At 32.8% G+C, this 17,190-nt stretch overlaps 1 protein-coding gene across 1 annotated transcript; it reads right to left on the bottom strand.

Moving 5' to 3' along the window:
* Nucleotides 1-387: 387 nt before the first annotated feature.
* Nucleotides 388-16,720, bottom strand: LOC140058778 (uncharacterized). The gene is made up of 3 exons (XM_072104521.1): nt 16,307-16,720; nt 3,200-3,335; nt 388-1,820 (listed from the first exon to the last, which is right to left on the bottom strand). Exons 1-3 carry the CDS (start codon nt 16,667-16,669, stop codon nt 1,753-1,755), a joined length of 567 nt encoding a protein of 188 aa, XP_071960622.1. The 5' UTR covers nt 16,670-16,720; the 3' UTR covers nt 388-1,752.
* Nucleotides 16,721-17,190: the final 470 nt, after the last annotated feature.

Genomic DNA, 17,190 nt, shown 5'->3' with positions numbered 1-17,190 from the left:
ATTTCACGCAGGCGGGGGCAAACACAACTATTGGAATGGCATTTCCTGACGGTGCGTAGCTAGTGGGAACCAAGCTTTATAGACGTGGCGGCGATACATGTCAAATATAACACCATCTTCTTTTGATTTTCACAAAATAAATTAATGAATGTCAGCTAGTTCAACTAATGTCAAAGGTTAGTCTTAGGTCAAACCAGTTGTTGGATTCGAAAAGCGAAAATTTATTGCTTGTTTAAGTAAATAATTTTGGTCAGTATTAACCAAATTAAGAACAATAAAAACACAAAGAGTCGGAATGTTTTACATTTGAGTGATCATAATCAAATTTCCCGCATGCTATGCAAATATTACCAACATGTAACTCGATACCATTCGATTTTCTTATAATTCAATTTATTCATTCGAGGTTCATTACTTTTCATTTTAAATACATTATTATTCCAAACTGAATTGAACAAGTCACGCTGAACATTTCATTCGTACTAATAACAATGATATAACTGTTGACATTTGATAGGCCTCAGAATGGGCTGAGCTGGTGACCTTTTAATTTGTTTTCCACTAGGCGAATTTAGTCACTCGAATCAAGTGTTTTCAGAGAGGCCACTAGGCCTACAAATGAGCGAATACATAGGGTTTATTACATCGCGTGTCTGCTGCTAAGTGGGCAGTTCGATTCACGTGTGTGCTCATGACTGCAGCCTGGCAGCTCATTTCCTGAGCTGTGATTGGTTGCGAAATGTTCGAATGAAGCAAAAAACTCGAAGAACAAGAATTCGACGCCAAAAAAAAGAAATAGATTTTGATAGTGTAAATATTGATACGCATGCGCATAACCTTGTGCTTTCGACTCACGCAAATAAATTCGCCTATTGGAAAATATTCTTTGCTGAACTTTTATCGTTTCTCCAAGGAATAAACTCACTAATGTACACATTCACCGTATGCATGTTTTTATTTACACATAATTCATGTGATGAACTGTTGTTGATTACAACATAGCCATCGACTTGGGTCTTACTATATAATATTATAGGATAATATTTTGTAATCATTACGTCAAACAAATTGAACAAAATTATGATAAAAAGCCTTTCTGACGTCAAATATATACTTTATTTACTTATACAGTAGAATCCCTATTTGGGACCCAATAAAAATCTCCCCTCAATATGGATATATTTTGTATGGTTGGCCGTAGTGTTACATTAAACATATTTTTGTTTGCTTCACGTGAAGGTGTCCCCTTATGGAGATGTCCCCTAAATAGAGATCGGCCGTACTGTGATACAACATACGTTTAAACTTTGTTTAATGGAGGTTCTACTGTATTTATTGGTATTCACAATTATATACATACGCAAATACAACTTGGGTACTTATTTTTGTAATATCTCATTAAGTGTGGTTGTTGAACATAGAGACTGATGGTTCCAAATTCTTCACTTTCCAAACAAAAGAAAGACCATTTCATCTCGCTTGGATAGAACGGTAGATATATGATAGTCTCAACGTTTTGACAAAACGAATAAGTTAATAAAAAATAAGCAAGAGAGATGCTGTCATAAAATTAGTTTCTTGTTAGGCAAAGTATTATTTACTAAAATTAGAAGCAATTATGAAACATAATATAATAAATGCGAACTCGACGATATTTTTCCAATACGTGATCACGTTTTCAAAATAAAATTTGCCAAACCAAACATCTCAGAGGACACAATATTCTTCCTAAACATCACCTTATATTTCAAATTATTTAACACTACGTGGCTTCATCCTGCTCCATAAAATATTTTTCGCTCCTCCTCTTGTTTGTTTACCTGTTGAAAAATAAAAGAAACTATTATAATAGAGCTTATTATAAATACTTGAAAGTGATTGGTCGAAATGGCATCACATGGTTACCGTTTCGAGGATCGTAAAGGATGTAGATCTCAGTCATAATACATAAACAAAATCCAGCGGGTTTTTTGTTTAGGAATATTATATTGAACTATGTGTAATCATAGGTTGGATAAACAATTATTCTCTAATATTTCAGTCTAAACAATGTATTCAAGGCCATAAATATTATTTTTATTTTATTTTATTTTATGTCTTTAGGCAATGTGGCCAAGAATTACCAATAGTGAATTAATCACTGTCCTATCAGATAGGTGGTAATCCCCCTGATACAGGGGCTATTGTGTGAACCAGTTCACCGGGGTAACCCCCTACTCTTTTTCGAATAATGGACTGGGTTCTTTAAAGTACACACATGTGTACACTGGACCTACGGTTTATAGTCCTTATCCGAGAAGACTTGTTCCACCACCAGAACTAGGAGCGAGTCGGCCTCGAACCCTTGCCGATGTTGTTGTTGGCTCTTTAGGTACGGTAAACGGCGCCCCTGCCTTAACCGCTCGGCCATATGACTCATAATGACATTATTCATGTAATGTTAAAATGTAACAAAAAAGTATTATCGAAACATTGAATCAATCAATCCAACCCAACAGTCAAGTTTAAGCCTGGTTCCCATTAGAACGCAACACAAAGACGTAATCTGCAACGCAAGCGAATTGAACAATCCAGGCAAAGGATTATTCGAACCGTTCCTTGTGATTGGTCAATTCGCTTGCGTCCTATGTCCTTGTGTTGCGTTCTAGTGGGAATCAAGCTTTATTTAATTTCATTATTTCATTGCTTAATGGGGTATATATTATTATACTGGAACTTAAGATTGGCTCATACAATGACGCAACGCAATTATATACGCACAGAGTATTTTGACCAATAACAAGCGAGATTTCGGGTGATCCAACAATCTTAGGTCTTGCTTACGTCGTCTTTGGTCAAAGCAGCTGTATACCAAATCGGGAGCAACGCAAGATCGTAAGCGCCACGCAATTCTTTTGACCAATCACGACACGATGGATCATCCGAACTGTGGCTTGTGATTTGCGCGTACGCCCACGTTAAAGCGTGGTTCTCACTAGAACGAAACGCAGCGACGTATCGACGCAAAGTGTTATATTGCGTATTCACAAGTGGGAACCAACGGCGCATGGTGCTGCAAACACCGCATGTTTGATTTCACGCAGGCGGGAGCAAACACAATTATTAGAAGGGCATTTTCTTACGTTGTGTAGGTTGCATTTCTTTCACTAGTGGGAACAAGAGGCGTACGCTGAGCTTCATTGCTGGCTTATTAACTTACCACTTCTTTTCCTAAATGGAAACGCTTCGTTACAAATTCCCACCCACGAACAAACAAACGGCGTACCGCAACCAAGACAATCAGCGTTACTTCTACACGATGTTCCTTGCATTCTCTGCACACACTGTATATCGTCCTGCAAAAGACATAAACAACCATTATGGTGATAAGTTTATAAGTTTGACAAATCTATGTTGCTTAATTCACATCAGATTATATAGGCCTACATTCCAAACACCAATACATTAATCGATTGATCTAATATTAAGACAAAACTCCGTCTGGAGCCCAGACTAGTTTCATTACGTCATCGTTTTGATGATGTCATATTTAACTTCTTTTTTAAAATCAGGAATACCCTAATGTAATAGAGATGTGTTATTGTATCCAAAATAAAGCGTGGTTCCCACTAGAACGCAACTCAGTTACGTATTGACGCAAAGTGATGTATTGCGTAATCATAACTGGGAACCGACGCCACAATAGTGCTGGTTTGATTACACCAGGCGGGGGCAAACACAATTATTGCAAGGGAATTTTCTTGCGTTGCGTAGGTTGCTTTACTTCAGTTTGGCATTAAACCTGTGATAGTTTTTCTTTCGTATCATCAGTAAATTATTAATTGTGTTTACGAGTTAAGTTTTAAGTGTACAACATTAATATCACGATTTAGATTATCGTGTGTTGTTAACCTGTTGATTGAAAAGGGGAGACATTTAACAATTAACCGAGAGTCTAGAATATGTATGTTCTGTGATCAATTAAGTTTAGAAGATGAAAAACATTTTCTTTTTACCGTCCTTTTTATGAAAACCATTTAAATGTATACATGTTTAGAAATATGATTGTAACCCACAGAATTAAGTTTGCAACTTGCTTATATAAAGCTTATGAAAAAAGAAAAACCTGTGTGTGAAATGGGCCTGAGGCCATTGTTTATTGAAATAAAAAAAAAGAACGACAGATAGAATCTTGTCAAAAGAATATCTTAGGAGTTGTTATTTTAACTTTACACGGTTCTAATAGACAACATATGAATATAGCATTTAAATTGACATTTCGCTTGGAATAACATAATTAAATCATTATCCGAGATCTTTATATTGGTGTGTTGTTGTTATGTTTAACTGATCTGATTTTATTTGACGAACAAACGCGTCCACACGGTAACATCGTGTGGTATCCATGGTTTCAACAAGCATAATACAAACTAAATAGTTAATTTGTCTAAACACCATGTACATGTCTTCATTGTCGGCTGACGAAATCAGCGATTGTGATAACTGTAAAAATATTAACCCTAATTTTGCAGATAACTTCAACTTAAAATAATTATAATTAAGCCAACTGACTAAATATGTTAACCTGTTTAATAACCTAAATCTCTGTCCACACTATCAAACTTTGATTTGATTTAAATTTATTTGGAAAATCATCATAAAAAATACATACAAAGTGATAACATAAATTACGGACATTACAAATAATACATTTATAAAAGATTTTCCAGGTTAGCCCAAAAAGCTTATCAGCTTATTTCCACTGGGATCCTTTAACAATTTAAAATAAAAAATATAAACATTACAAAGTATTGTATAAACACGTAAATATAACAAAAACAATAATATAAAAAAAACAAGTTAAATTAAAAGACTATGATTGACTTATATAGTTATTTGGTTGAACAGAACTGTGATTTAAAATTGTTCTTAAAATTAAATTTGTTTTCTATTTGCTGAATGGAATGAGGTAGGTTATTCCATGCCTTTATGCCTGTATAATAAAACGTTTTAGATATTTGATCAGATTTGGAACTGAAAAACTATTGACACTACTTCTAGTCATATAATGGTGGTTAGATGAAACTCTTTTAAACTTTTCAGTCAAATAAGGTACTGATTTTCCATAAAAAATCTTATGAACATGATTAAGTTTGAGTTGCCAAATTCTATCCTCTAGACATAATTTACCGATTTGGTTCAGTTCGTCTTTACCAATATGTGCTCGATTATTTGTATTTAATATAAACCTAGCAACTTTATTTTGACTGGTTTGAAGTCTTTGTTTAAGTTTTTTATAAACTTTATGTGAAAAAATCATGTGAAGTACTCATATAAGGACAACGATAATGTCATATCACTACCATATTTGGGCATATCACTACCATAATTGGACACATCACCTTTTTGTTTCAAGCTAATTTGATAGTGTAGACAGAGCTTAAAACATGTTGAACTTTGAACTTTAATTCAAATTGGTTTATATGGTAACGGCAATTAGGAACATAATTCATATACTCAACAGTATAATTTAACAATTTCCCGCCGAATTACATCAATCAAATGTTGGCCTAATGTAACAGGCAATTTGAGAATCAAATACCAATTGTTGTTAATTCTAAAAAGAGTAGATGATGTTTCAAGCTTCATTAATTACGTGTAGAGTATGATGTATTACAGCAGTGTATTTATATAACAGTATTTTATACGTTGAAAGGTTGAAAATTGCAAAATGTTATATACAAAAAAAACTGAATATAATATATAACTTATAAAGTATGAATGATTCCATTTTCGAACTTTCGAGTTAAAATAAATATACGGAGGCATTTAATGAATAGGCAAACTGCCTTAAAATGTGGCACGTTTCGAGAAACTATTTTCATCATCGGAACAGAAAACAACTTATATACCAATAGGAGAGGTTGTATGTAAATGAGGAAGTAATTAGCATAATAAAACAACAAGAAACGAAGGCAACAACTTATAAAGTACCGGTACTAAAGAAATGAAAAATAAAATAAAGTCTCATAATTATTATATTAAATAAATTCATTTGGTTCCGAATATAATTAACTGGACAATTATTGGTACAAGAATGTACTGACTCCATTCCAAACAGTAGTTTGAAGACGTTGACAAAATGTCAACGAAACGTCACTAAAGGTATTTATACCAATTGTGTCAACAAAAAATGTAACCATTTTCTAGTTAATGTCTTAAATATAATATTCTGAAAACAAAATATAGCCAATTATTGTAAAAATTAAGATGTAAACCTGTTATTATCTTCATGTATAAGATATCATAAGAAGCAAGTAGAGACAGAAGAGGAAGTAGGGAGAAAGAAAAAAGATGAAATTGGCAAAAAATGAATATAAATTATAGTAGACTTTTTAAGGGTCTACTGTTACTATGACATACTGTATTTTCAATTTGTCGAAATTATTTTAAAATCAATGTTCTCATTGATTGATTTAAACATAATATGCCTACTACATTAGGTCTAAGACTGATGAAATATAATTTAGACAATCAGATTATCGGAACTTTGCTAATTTACCCTTTTACAAATGGCGTGATATTATAAAGTAGGCCTACAGTATTTTTAATTAAGTTAAACACATGATTTATACAAGCGTGTAATACACAGTACGCACACTACGTCACTCTACTGACGTCGTTCATAGGCCCATACCAGAAAATTTTGCAAGGCAAAATATATCTTTTAGAAAATTATTATAGCAGATCGGATTTATTGTATGTATTAAAAATGAAAGGAAAGAATATATATTTAGATCTTGTAAAAGTATGTGTTCCTTAATTAAGTTGGCCAGAATGTAACCACAATGTTAAAATGATTGTTTTAATTGGCACAAATTCTTGAAAATGAATAATATATTTGAATCAAACGATTGTGTTTAAATATGTTAACAGAAATCAGAAAAAATCAATTCCTTATTCAATTTTTCGATGTATACACTCACATTTAGTTATTCAATTATCTCTATTTCAATCTCTACCTTACAAATATTTACTCATATCGTTTTCAATGTATAATCAAGCTATTTTCGAAAGTTCTAAGCAACTTTCTCCAAATCGTTAAAGTTTAAGATAATTCAGTGAATAATCAATGTTTTGCTAAAGTTAATATTGTTTTAATGTCATATTGTTAAACATAAATTAAGTTACAACCTCATTGATAACTCAATGTTGCAGGTTACCATTATGCTCGTGGGATTTAAGTAATAAAGACCCTAATACCGTGGCATGCAAGACAAATAATCTTACATCTAACACCCACGGGCATTTCTTCCCAGCGTGTAATTGAATCAGATGGAGTGACTGCGTAAAGAAGTATTGTGGGAGATCGCAAGATTTGGCCTACAGGCGATACATTCGGAATAGGCACATTAATTTAACTTAACTTATTAGTTAAAGGATGAGTATTACAGCCCAACAACTATCAAGTGATTCCGTTTCATTACTTATAGTAGAGTATCTATAGAGTAAATCTTCATCTGTTAAACAAAACATGATTGAGGAAAATTGAATATTTTCATTTTTTCATATTACAGCCTACCAACTATTAAGTGATTCCGTTTTATTTCTTATATTTGAGTATCTATGTAACTGTTCATCTGTTAAACAAAACATGATTGAGGAAAATTGAATATTTTCATTTTGTATGAAATAGCAGTAACATTATTGGTATATTGTATCTTATATATTTTTCGAGTATCGTAATTAGGGAATTATGTAATTGACCACACTTCTGTCTTAGGTCATATGCTTAACCAACCTCAACCGTAACATAATATTGGCGACACATAGATATGTTACACTGTATAATTTACAGTGTAATGCCCAGATCAAGGCAATCTAACAACCAAGATAGGAACGTGTAACACCTTTCATCTTAAGATTGGCTGCGACAAATTCATAATAATTGCGATTAAAGTACCAAGTAGGAATACTTTATTCTCAAGTTTTTGTTTAGGAGCGTGAAACTGATCGTGTCGCAACCAAACATAAAACCATTAATCAAATCAGCATTCTGTTGTTAGATTGCCTTTCTTCCCAGATACTGGGTAAAATATAACACAATGTTAAGGAGATACAGCCGGGTGGAAATAGCATACGTAAGCCGAACTTTTATAGAACAAAACATATTAAACATAAAACAGATATCACCGAATCATAATAAAAATAGTACCATGTTATATTAGGTGTATGTTTATAATGTTATGGCATTCAAACTAATTCTATGATTTATATTCAAAATTCATTAACATCAACAAACGGTAATAAAAGCAACGACTGTCGATTACAATTGTCAATATTCATCAACTTTCATTAATTAGTCTTTAAAGGGTATGTGTAATTTTCGCTGGGATACCTGGTTAAACACGTCAACGAGTTTTCAAAGAAGTAACATACATAGTTACGCTATCTTAAATTGACGTTAAAGTTGGCAAGGAACATTTAGAAATTGGACTAAACGCCTAGGGGACCGGTGTTTAAGTCAGAAATCATTTACGTAACAAATAATTTTACAAATTGAGTCTAAATTGACTTCAATACTTGTTCATCAAACTATTTTTATTTTAAATTAATTAACAAGAAGTTCATATAAGTATGCTCCAGATAGAATATATTATATAACACCTAAATAAATTCTTGTCATTTGATTGGACGAATGTGGGTCACATAGCGTGCAATAGAATATATTATTGCATAGGCCAATTAGCGATATTTGTTTCCATGACGACCTAGCTTGAATCTAGCAGTCTTTCTACGCATGCGTAGATTGATGTTTGCGAGTCGAAAACGGTGTAGTCGCGTTGAATGGACCAAACATCTGACTGATAATATTGTATGTGGAAAATGCGAGTTTATATACGTTGATGCATTCATGTTATCCCAACCGACGTTTTTAACTCAGAAAACGGTTAAACGTGTCCTTACTAGACTAGATATTGTTTACAAAGGACTAAATGGCTAACATTTCATTACTAAACATACACACTACACAGGGCTAAACGGCTAAGCATGTCATTACTAAACATACCGTACACACTACACAGGGCTAAACGGCTAAACATATCATTACTGAACACTACGTTTTTTTATTGGATTTAAACTGTTATACTTATGGCTACAGTGTGTAATCACCCCTTTAATCTTCACAAATGTCGGGTTATAAATAATCTAATAATCCAATACCTATAGATACAGGGTGATCATTGAGAAAGTAATATTATATTTAATATCTTCTCAGTATATCCTTGATCGTGAAATTGAAGATTCACAACTTTTTGCAAACGGAATTATTTTCAAAAAACCGATGGGAAAGAGTATTATAAAAAAATGCTTTTATTCCAAAAAATGGAAATTATAGTTTTTATACTACTAAATGTATACGATATTTGCATATTATTAACAGATTTGCTATTTTGTCCTCTAATATTTAACCTAAAGAATTAAATATCAACGAACGCTAGATTTAATTTCATAGATCAGAGAGAGGTGCATGCTTCTCATAAAGACAGTATTTCTACAATTTAAATAACTCTTCTCCAACAATTGGAAACTAAATACACTTATGAATATCGCAAGATTATCTATAATATGAAGGGCATAAACTGAATGAATAAAAACACAAATGGAAATTGCAATGCTTGGCTCCCACTAGACACGCAACATATGGATGTTCCGCAACCTAAGTCGTCGCTTGTAATTGGTCTACTCGCTTGCGTTGCGTGTATGTCCTAGTGGAAACTAAGCTTTACAGACAATATTACGTAGGCTAAAGCTTAAGGGCTTAACTGTATTTATTTATTTATTATTATCCTAAGACAGTTTATAACAAATTGAAAAATTTGAAGGAAAAAAATTGTAATGTTCTCAGACAATAAAATACGTAACAAAAATACGTATTGATTTATTAAAATAAAAGTCAGTTTATAACAAACTGAAATTAAAAAAAAAAGCATTATGTCATTGAAATAGTAAATATTTCCTTACACTAAATAAAAAATCGGAATTGTATTTGACGATAAAGTATAGCTGTAAAAACGTATATATTTATTTATTAGTTCATAACAAAGTGAAACGAAGGCATGATAGCTAGAATTGATTGAAAAGCGAATCATTCTCTTAAATTTCTATCAAAACAATTGTAATCGTATCAGACAATAACGTACGGAACTGCAAATAAAATTGCCATTTGATTGAGTCTCTTACTTTTCCATCAACGTGAGAAATGTTAGGTTAATGACAATTTTTAATATAAATCAGAATACTATTATGGATTGCATTTGAATTGGGTTTCCAATAATTCCACCAAAAAAATGCGATAAATTTCCATTTTTTCCCTGATCAACCAACTTCAGTTGGAATGATACAAACATTAAAGGTTGAGAGTTCCGCTCATCAATCTCTTAAATCCAAAACATTAAACTTTTGTATTAATATGCTGTTTCTAATACGTATGAAATGGTCATTAAAAACCTAACTAAAAGCTGAACGTGCAATAGTGCCAGTGTGCAATAGTGCCATTAAATATCACCATTAAATATGACTTTCCGTTTAGTAGAAATAATACCGAACGTAGGTGATACGTAATTGACCAATCAAATGGAAATTGTTGTATAATGCATACTATTAAATTTTGCTACCACTTGAAGTGATAGCGAGTCCTTAAGCGTGGTTCCCACTAGAACGCAACGCAGCGACGTATTGACGCAAAGTGCTGTATTGCGTAATCACAAGTGGGAACCGACGACAAAACAGTGCTGCAAACATCGCAGGTTTGATTTCACGCAGGTGGGGGCAAGCACAATGATTGGAAGGGCATTTTCTTTCCTTGCGTAGGTTGCGTTACGTTGCGTCGCTAGTGGGAACCAAGCTTTAGATAGATAATTTCTAATTATAAACATTACGTAATCTTTCTATTATTGTTGTATTTTATATTTCATTTGAAGTACATTATGCTTGTCCTGATTTTTCTGAAAGTCAATATGGAGTAATGAATCCCTAGCCGAATGGAATATCACGGTACCCCGAAGCCTGTCACGTCTGTAATATCATTTTTCCAAAACGATTTAAACTGATGAATATGGAAGTTGATACGATAAGGCATCCAACGTCCCCAATGTCAATAATTGAATCTATTACAACAAAACCCGGATTGTTTTTTACATTATATGCACCAACGTGTGCCCACATATGGTAGTAGTATGCCCAAGTATGGTAGTGATATGAAATCACCATGTCCATATGGGCACATCACATAAAGTTTGATAGTGTAGACAAGGCTTAACTGTGTTTTTTCATTTATTATTATTTATCATAAGACAGTTTATAACACAGTGAATGAATTGAAAAAGTCATAATTTCCTTAAATTTCTATTTTAAAAATCGTGATGTTCTCAGACAACATGCAATGTGATTGGTTAGTTTCGTAACACGTGGAGTTCAGAAGGGATATATAATGGTTGTATTCAACGACTGGTAAAGAGGGTAATCCTTCCAGTTTAACCAAGAGGATTAAACTGATATGTAATGGCCCTGTTGTACTGTTTTCCGAAACGGAAATAAGTTTTTGTTACTAAAGTGTTTGACTTTGGTCAATTAACAATATACAATTTTCAAGAAAAATAAAATATTTTATCAACTAACCTAATTTAAAAAAAATAGAAATCAATGGCGAACATCATTGATAGCCATCTCCAAATATAGCGCCTACACTTTAAAATTGTAAAACTTTCAATTTGTTTGTTTTGGGATTTTTTTTTATTGACCAGTTTCATAGAAATTGATTTCATAAAGTTTCTCATAAAATAGAATTACGTTAGAACGCTCACTAGATTTACAATATATACAAATTCGTTGATATGCGGATCAAACTAAATCAAACTGGATTAAACTTGATCAATCCAGATTAAACTGGATTAAATTGGAATCACGAATACAAAACTATTTTCTGTGTTTACTGTAAGTCAATCTAAATATGTTTTATTGCTGTCGGATAAAACTAGAACAAACTATCGTCTGCAAGTGAGATGATATAAATTTAAATTGTATTTACAACATAATTAATCCCATACTAATCCCCGAACTGTGTAATTGTATTGTAGGGATTAACATCGAAATATTACGCTAGTTATAGAATTAGAAATCAGTTTGCCGAAAGTTGAACTTTCGATTAGGAAGGACGTATGCGCTTTTGCAAAGATTTAAACAAATTAATTTCAAAGAAATTGGCTTATTAAACAAGGCCAACAGCCATAAGTCGCGTGCTAAAACGCATAGTGATACCGGACCGACAGACAGACCGACCGACCGACCGACATAGTGAACTATAGAGTCGCGTCCACGCTACTAAAAATATGATTTCAAGAATTTATTAATTATCGTAAATGCATGCACGTAATTCGTTTCATTTTTCAGGTCTTAACTTGTAAAAGAGAGTATGTATATTTTATATTTCACTTATCTTTCAAAGGAAACTGATTAAACATATATTAGTTATTTCACATTCAAAACACTCTTTTTCTTTGTAATTTCTTGCTGATTTTTCTCTCAGCGCTTTGGGACAAACTTTTGATTGTATAAGCGCAATATAAATCGAACAAAATTACATTAAATAATAATATGTAAACAGTTACACAAACTTAAATACATAAAAAGTTTTTTAATGTTAAAAAAAACATTGTTCCAATCATGATTATTGAATGTTTAGTATTATTGTTGTGTACTTGTGTATGTTGTTCTGAAATAATTAATTGCTTTACGACTATTTTATATGCGATAGCTTAACCTAGATTAAACTTCCCACAGGTTGTTAACACATTTTCTTATTTTGTGCTGTATAAAATTGTGTAAAATTATACAGCATCTGCTGCCTAATTAATCGTCTCTGTGCAAGACGCGATACCGTTACCAATAGTCTAACGAACATCAATCTGCGCATGCCTACAAACCAATCCGCCTTGGGATACGTTACGTACGTTTTATTCGTTGATTTAGTTGCGATACAACATACTTTCTTATCATCAGCAGTAGAATATCGCGCGTACTTTATGTTAATAGGTCTAATTATATATTTACATATGAAAGCAAATGATACAATATGCGCATGCATACAAAGAATTCCGCGTTGTGGTACGTTACGTACCTATAATGAAAATATCCAATCGTTCATTAGTTCTTTTTATATTATCGCGGCAAAATCGTCACGGAAATGGAAAGCCGGATAGAGAAGGAAAAGTAATGATTGTGTAGCAATACATCGAGAGCGCTGCATGAGTATCTTGTTTGTGCTAACCGTTCTGGTTTGAAACCTATTTTATTTAAACAAAAACATAAAAAATGAAGATTGATTAAATCGGACTTTCAATAAGTTATTCTGTAGTTTTAATAAAGTTAATCACTTCCGACGAAAAACAAGGCCAACAGCCATAAGTCGCGTGCTCTCAGAAAAAAATGAACTTTCAAAAAGTAATGTACTTTAAAACTTTTCTGTACATCAAAACAGTTCAAAAAGTACAGAAAAGCGATAAAACGCATAGTGATACCAGACCGACAGACAGACCGACCGACCGACCGACCGACATAGTGAACTATGACAATTAGTCGCGTGGGTGGACGCGACTAATTGTCTGTACATCAAAACAGTTCAAAAAGTACAGAAAAGCGATAAAACGCATAGTGATACCGGACCGACAGACAGACCGACAGACCGACAGACCGACGGACATAGTGAACTATAGAGTCGCGTCCACCCACGCGACTAATTGTCTGTACATCAACACAGTAAAAAAAAGTACAGAAAAGCGATAAAACGCATAGTGATACCGGACCGACAGACAGACCGACAGACCGACCGACATAGTGAACTATAGAGTCGCGTCCACCCACGCGACTAATTGTCTGTACATCAAAACAGTTCACAAAGTACAGAAAATCGATAAAACGCATAGTGATACCGGACCGACAGACCGACAGACCGACCGACATAGTGAACTATAGAGTCGCATCCACGCGACTAAAAAACGAAAAATCCATTGTCTGACAGCCAATTTGATAATGTTGCTGCTTTAACTTACGGTGCAGTAGTTTTTACAGGTAAATCAATTTTGTTTCGATCCAATTTTGGTCAAAGTGGATAACTATTATGTGACATTAAACTGGCATATTCAACAACAATTTAATAACAAATTATTTATCAGCGGGGAAACACATCTTTAACGTATTGTAAACGTTAGTAGAACACAAATTCCAAGAAATTAAATGTCCCTATTTAAACTGACGACCATGGACCCCATTGGAAATAAACTGACTGACTCCTATCCATTCACTTTATTTTATACATTTTTAAATCCCAATTTTTGTTGTATCTATTCTTTGTTTATGTATTTTAAATGTATTGTTCAATGGATGCTAAATGAATAAAGTAAAGTACATTTAAGAGTTGAATATCAACTACAATATTGTTTCTCGATTTGATTTTTGTAGAACCTGAACTTCTCAGGTCCTTTTGAAATAAGTAATTCAAATTAATTTTAATATTGATAACATATTTTTTACGGATTTAATGACTGACACCGCATAATTTAAATTGGCAATTAAACGTATGATAGCATAAAGAATCAATTTACTTTTTTTCACCGGCGCATCGTTTTTTCTCACTTTGTTATCGACAAACGTATAGTTTGATTAATTAATTGCGCTATGCACACTTTCTTATCAACAGTACGAGTATATCGCGTAATTTATGTTACAGACCTAGTTATATATTTACGTATAACAAATCAAATGAGACTCCCTAAGATACTCAATTTTCTGCTTAGCCATTTAGCTGGAGGTTTCCTACTCTCTACAAATACATAATATTGTTTAAGGCCTTCTATTTTATATGTAAAATTATTTGATTTGTGATTTGTTTATTCAATATTCCATAGATAAATATTCAATAAATGTTCTCCACACATATATTAAAAATACATAAAATAATAATTATATAAATACTATAAATATTTGTGATAATAACCAATAAAAGCATAGTATGTGTGGAAGGAAATCATATATAAGTTTAATAACTTTACGCCTAGGCTCCCAGAAAAAAATTATAAGCAAGTTGGGAATAAAAAACATTAAAACAACTCTTTAATGTTTTTAGTTTCACGTAGGACTATGATTTGATTAATTACGAGAGGGCCTACCTGAAGAAAAATATGTTCCTAATAATCACTTTAATATAATAATAGTAATAATAATCACAGAAAAAACATATCGAGTAGGCCTAGTATATGTGACGATTTCTAGTAAAAATTTGAGCGCAAACATTATCTAGTAGATTCGGGCCTACTGCCTGAAACAGATAAACTTAAAACTTATTGCATTTTGAAATTACCTTGGTTCGTTAGTAGTGTACCTTTAGCTCTTGCCAATTTTTGTATTAGTCTAGTAAGGTTGTATACATTTTTTTGTGAAGAAAGTAAAGGATACTCTTAAAGATTAAAGTTAAGATATAATTTGTAATAATCATAAAGCAAGTAGTTTCAGATTTATATGAATATAACCCTAGACATTCAATTTTTTTAAACAAAAATAAGTATAATCTATTTGGAATTCACTTTTGTATCAGAAAAACCCTTCAACGTGTGAATGTGTGTCCATAAACTTATATAACAATGAAACACAAATAAATATAAAACAATAAGTGTCTACTAAGACTACAAAACATGTAAATTTCGCAAGAAGTTACAACGTATACATATTATATATTACGATACTGCAATAACTGTGATTTGAACACCGAGTACAGTACCGTAGTAACATTTTAAATACACAGTGCAATAAAGCACATAATAAAAGATCTAAAGAATACATTTCTTCCAACAAAACACCATGGAAACGAGTTCCAGTGTAAACAGGGTCTTAGATTTTGTAACTATCACAAAAATACCTATTCAAATGAACGAGTTCCAATGTAAACAGGGTCTTAGATTTTGTAACTGTCACAAAAATACCTATTTAAATGCATTCATTTCATTTATTTTATTTTTCCACATGAAATAATAAACCTTGTTACATTTGTTTGTTTATGTGGACAAGCCTCAACTAAGCCAAATGGAGCGTTTAGGCCGAGTAGGCCTAACTCCTAAATGTAGGTAATTTAAACACAAAGTAGGCATACAATACCGTAGTAACATTTTCAATTGGCCTAGTCTAGTAAAAGTACAAAGTAGCGTATATATGCCTAATACGCACGGTAACTGAGTAACCCGTAAGTAAGTATACAAATGGATTATTGCCTTACCGAAAAAACAAAACTGTTCCAATCTGATGGATTGTAATCTATCTGGTTTAACGAACCCAATCCCCTCGTGTTATCCTGTTTTACAAAAGGTTCTTCTGAGTCTGCTAGAGGCATTGGTGTGGTGTCGAAGAAACCTGAGAACGTCATGTCTTTAAGTCGTCTGCCATCTGGCCGATTCATAAATTGAAAATGCTCGTCTGGTATCAGAAATGGCTTACTACCAATAAATTTTCGAAAAAGCGCGTGATAATCTAGAGTGTCGGCGTTCGATTTTTGCCTAGCGTTGTCTGTATCCGTCGACTGTACAACGAACATTAAAGATATACTGATGCACAATAACGTAACTAAGTTTAAGAAAAACATCTTCGTGGTCGGTATAATAGTATTCTAGTAGAGATGTGTCTGAAATTTAACAAGCACAATCTATATAAACACTATTTGCAAGGAAATTGATAGCGTACGTGAGCCGAATACACGTCACAAATACGATTGACCAATCAGGGTATATACACAGAATAACAATTCTTCCGATTTCCACAATCACTGGCGTGGTAAATTGGTCAATAATGAAACGTTCTTTAACATAGTCATCACGCCCATTTGTAGAATGTTCGGATCAACTGTAACAAAAGCATGATTAATTTTTTGAAAAATGAAAATAACCTTAGTGGTAATTGATTTAAAAATGTGTTTATATGGACACAATGAGAGCACTTAGGCAGGTTTGCCGCGCGGCTGCTATATATTGGATTATAATCTGTAATGTAAAAAAGCATCATATAGATCAAAATCCACCTAAACTATGAATTCAATATTAAAGTACATTTAGATTGGAGTGAGGGTGTGGTGAGGGTGGGGTGAGAGTGGGGTGAGGGTGGGGTGAG

Source organism: Antedon mediterranea, chromosome 9, assembly GCF_964355755.1.
Source record: "Antedon mediterranea chromosome 9, ecAntMedi1.1, whole genome shotgun sequence".
In the NCBI taxonomy this organism is placed as follows: domain Eukaryota; kingdom Metazoa; phylum Echinodermata; class Crinoidea; order Comatulida; family Antedonidae; genus Antedon; species Antedon mediterranea.
Note: the sequence above shows the minus strand (reverse complement) of the source record. Positions and strands in the feature narration are given on the sequence as shown.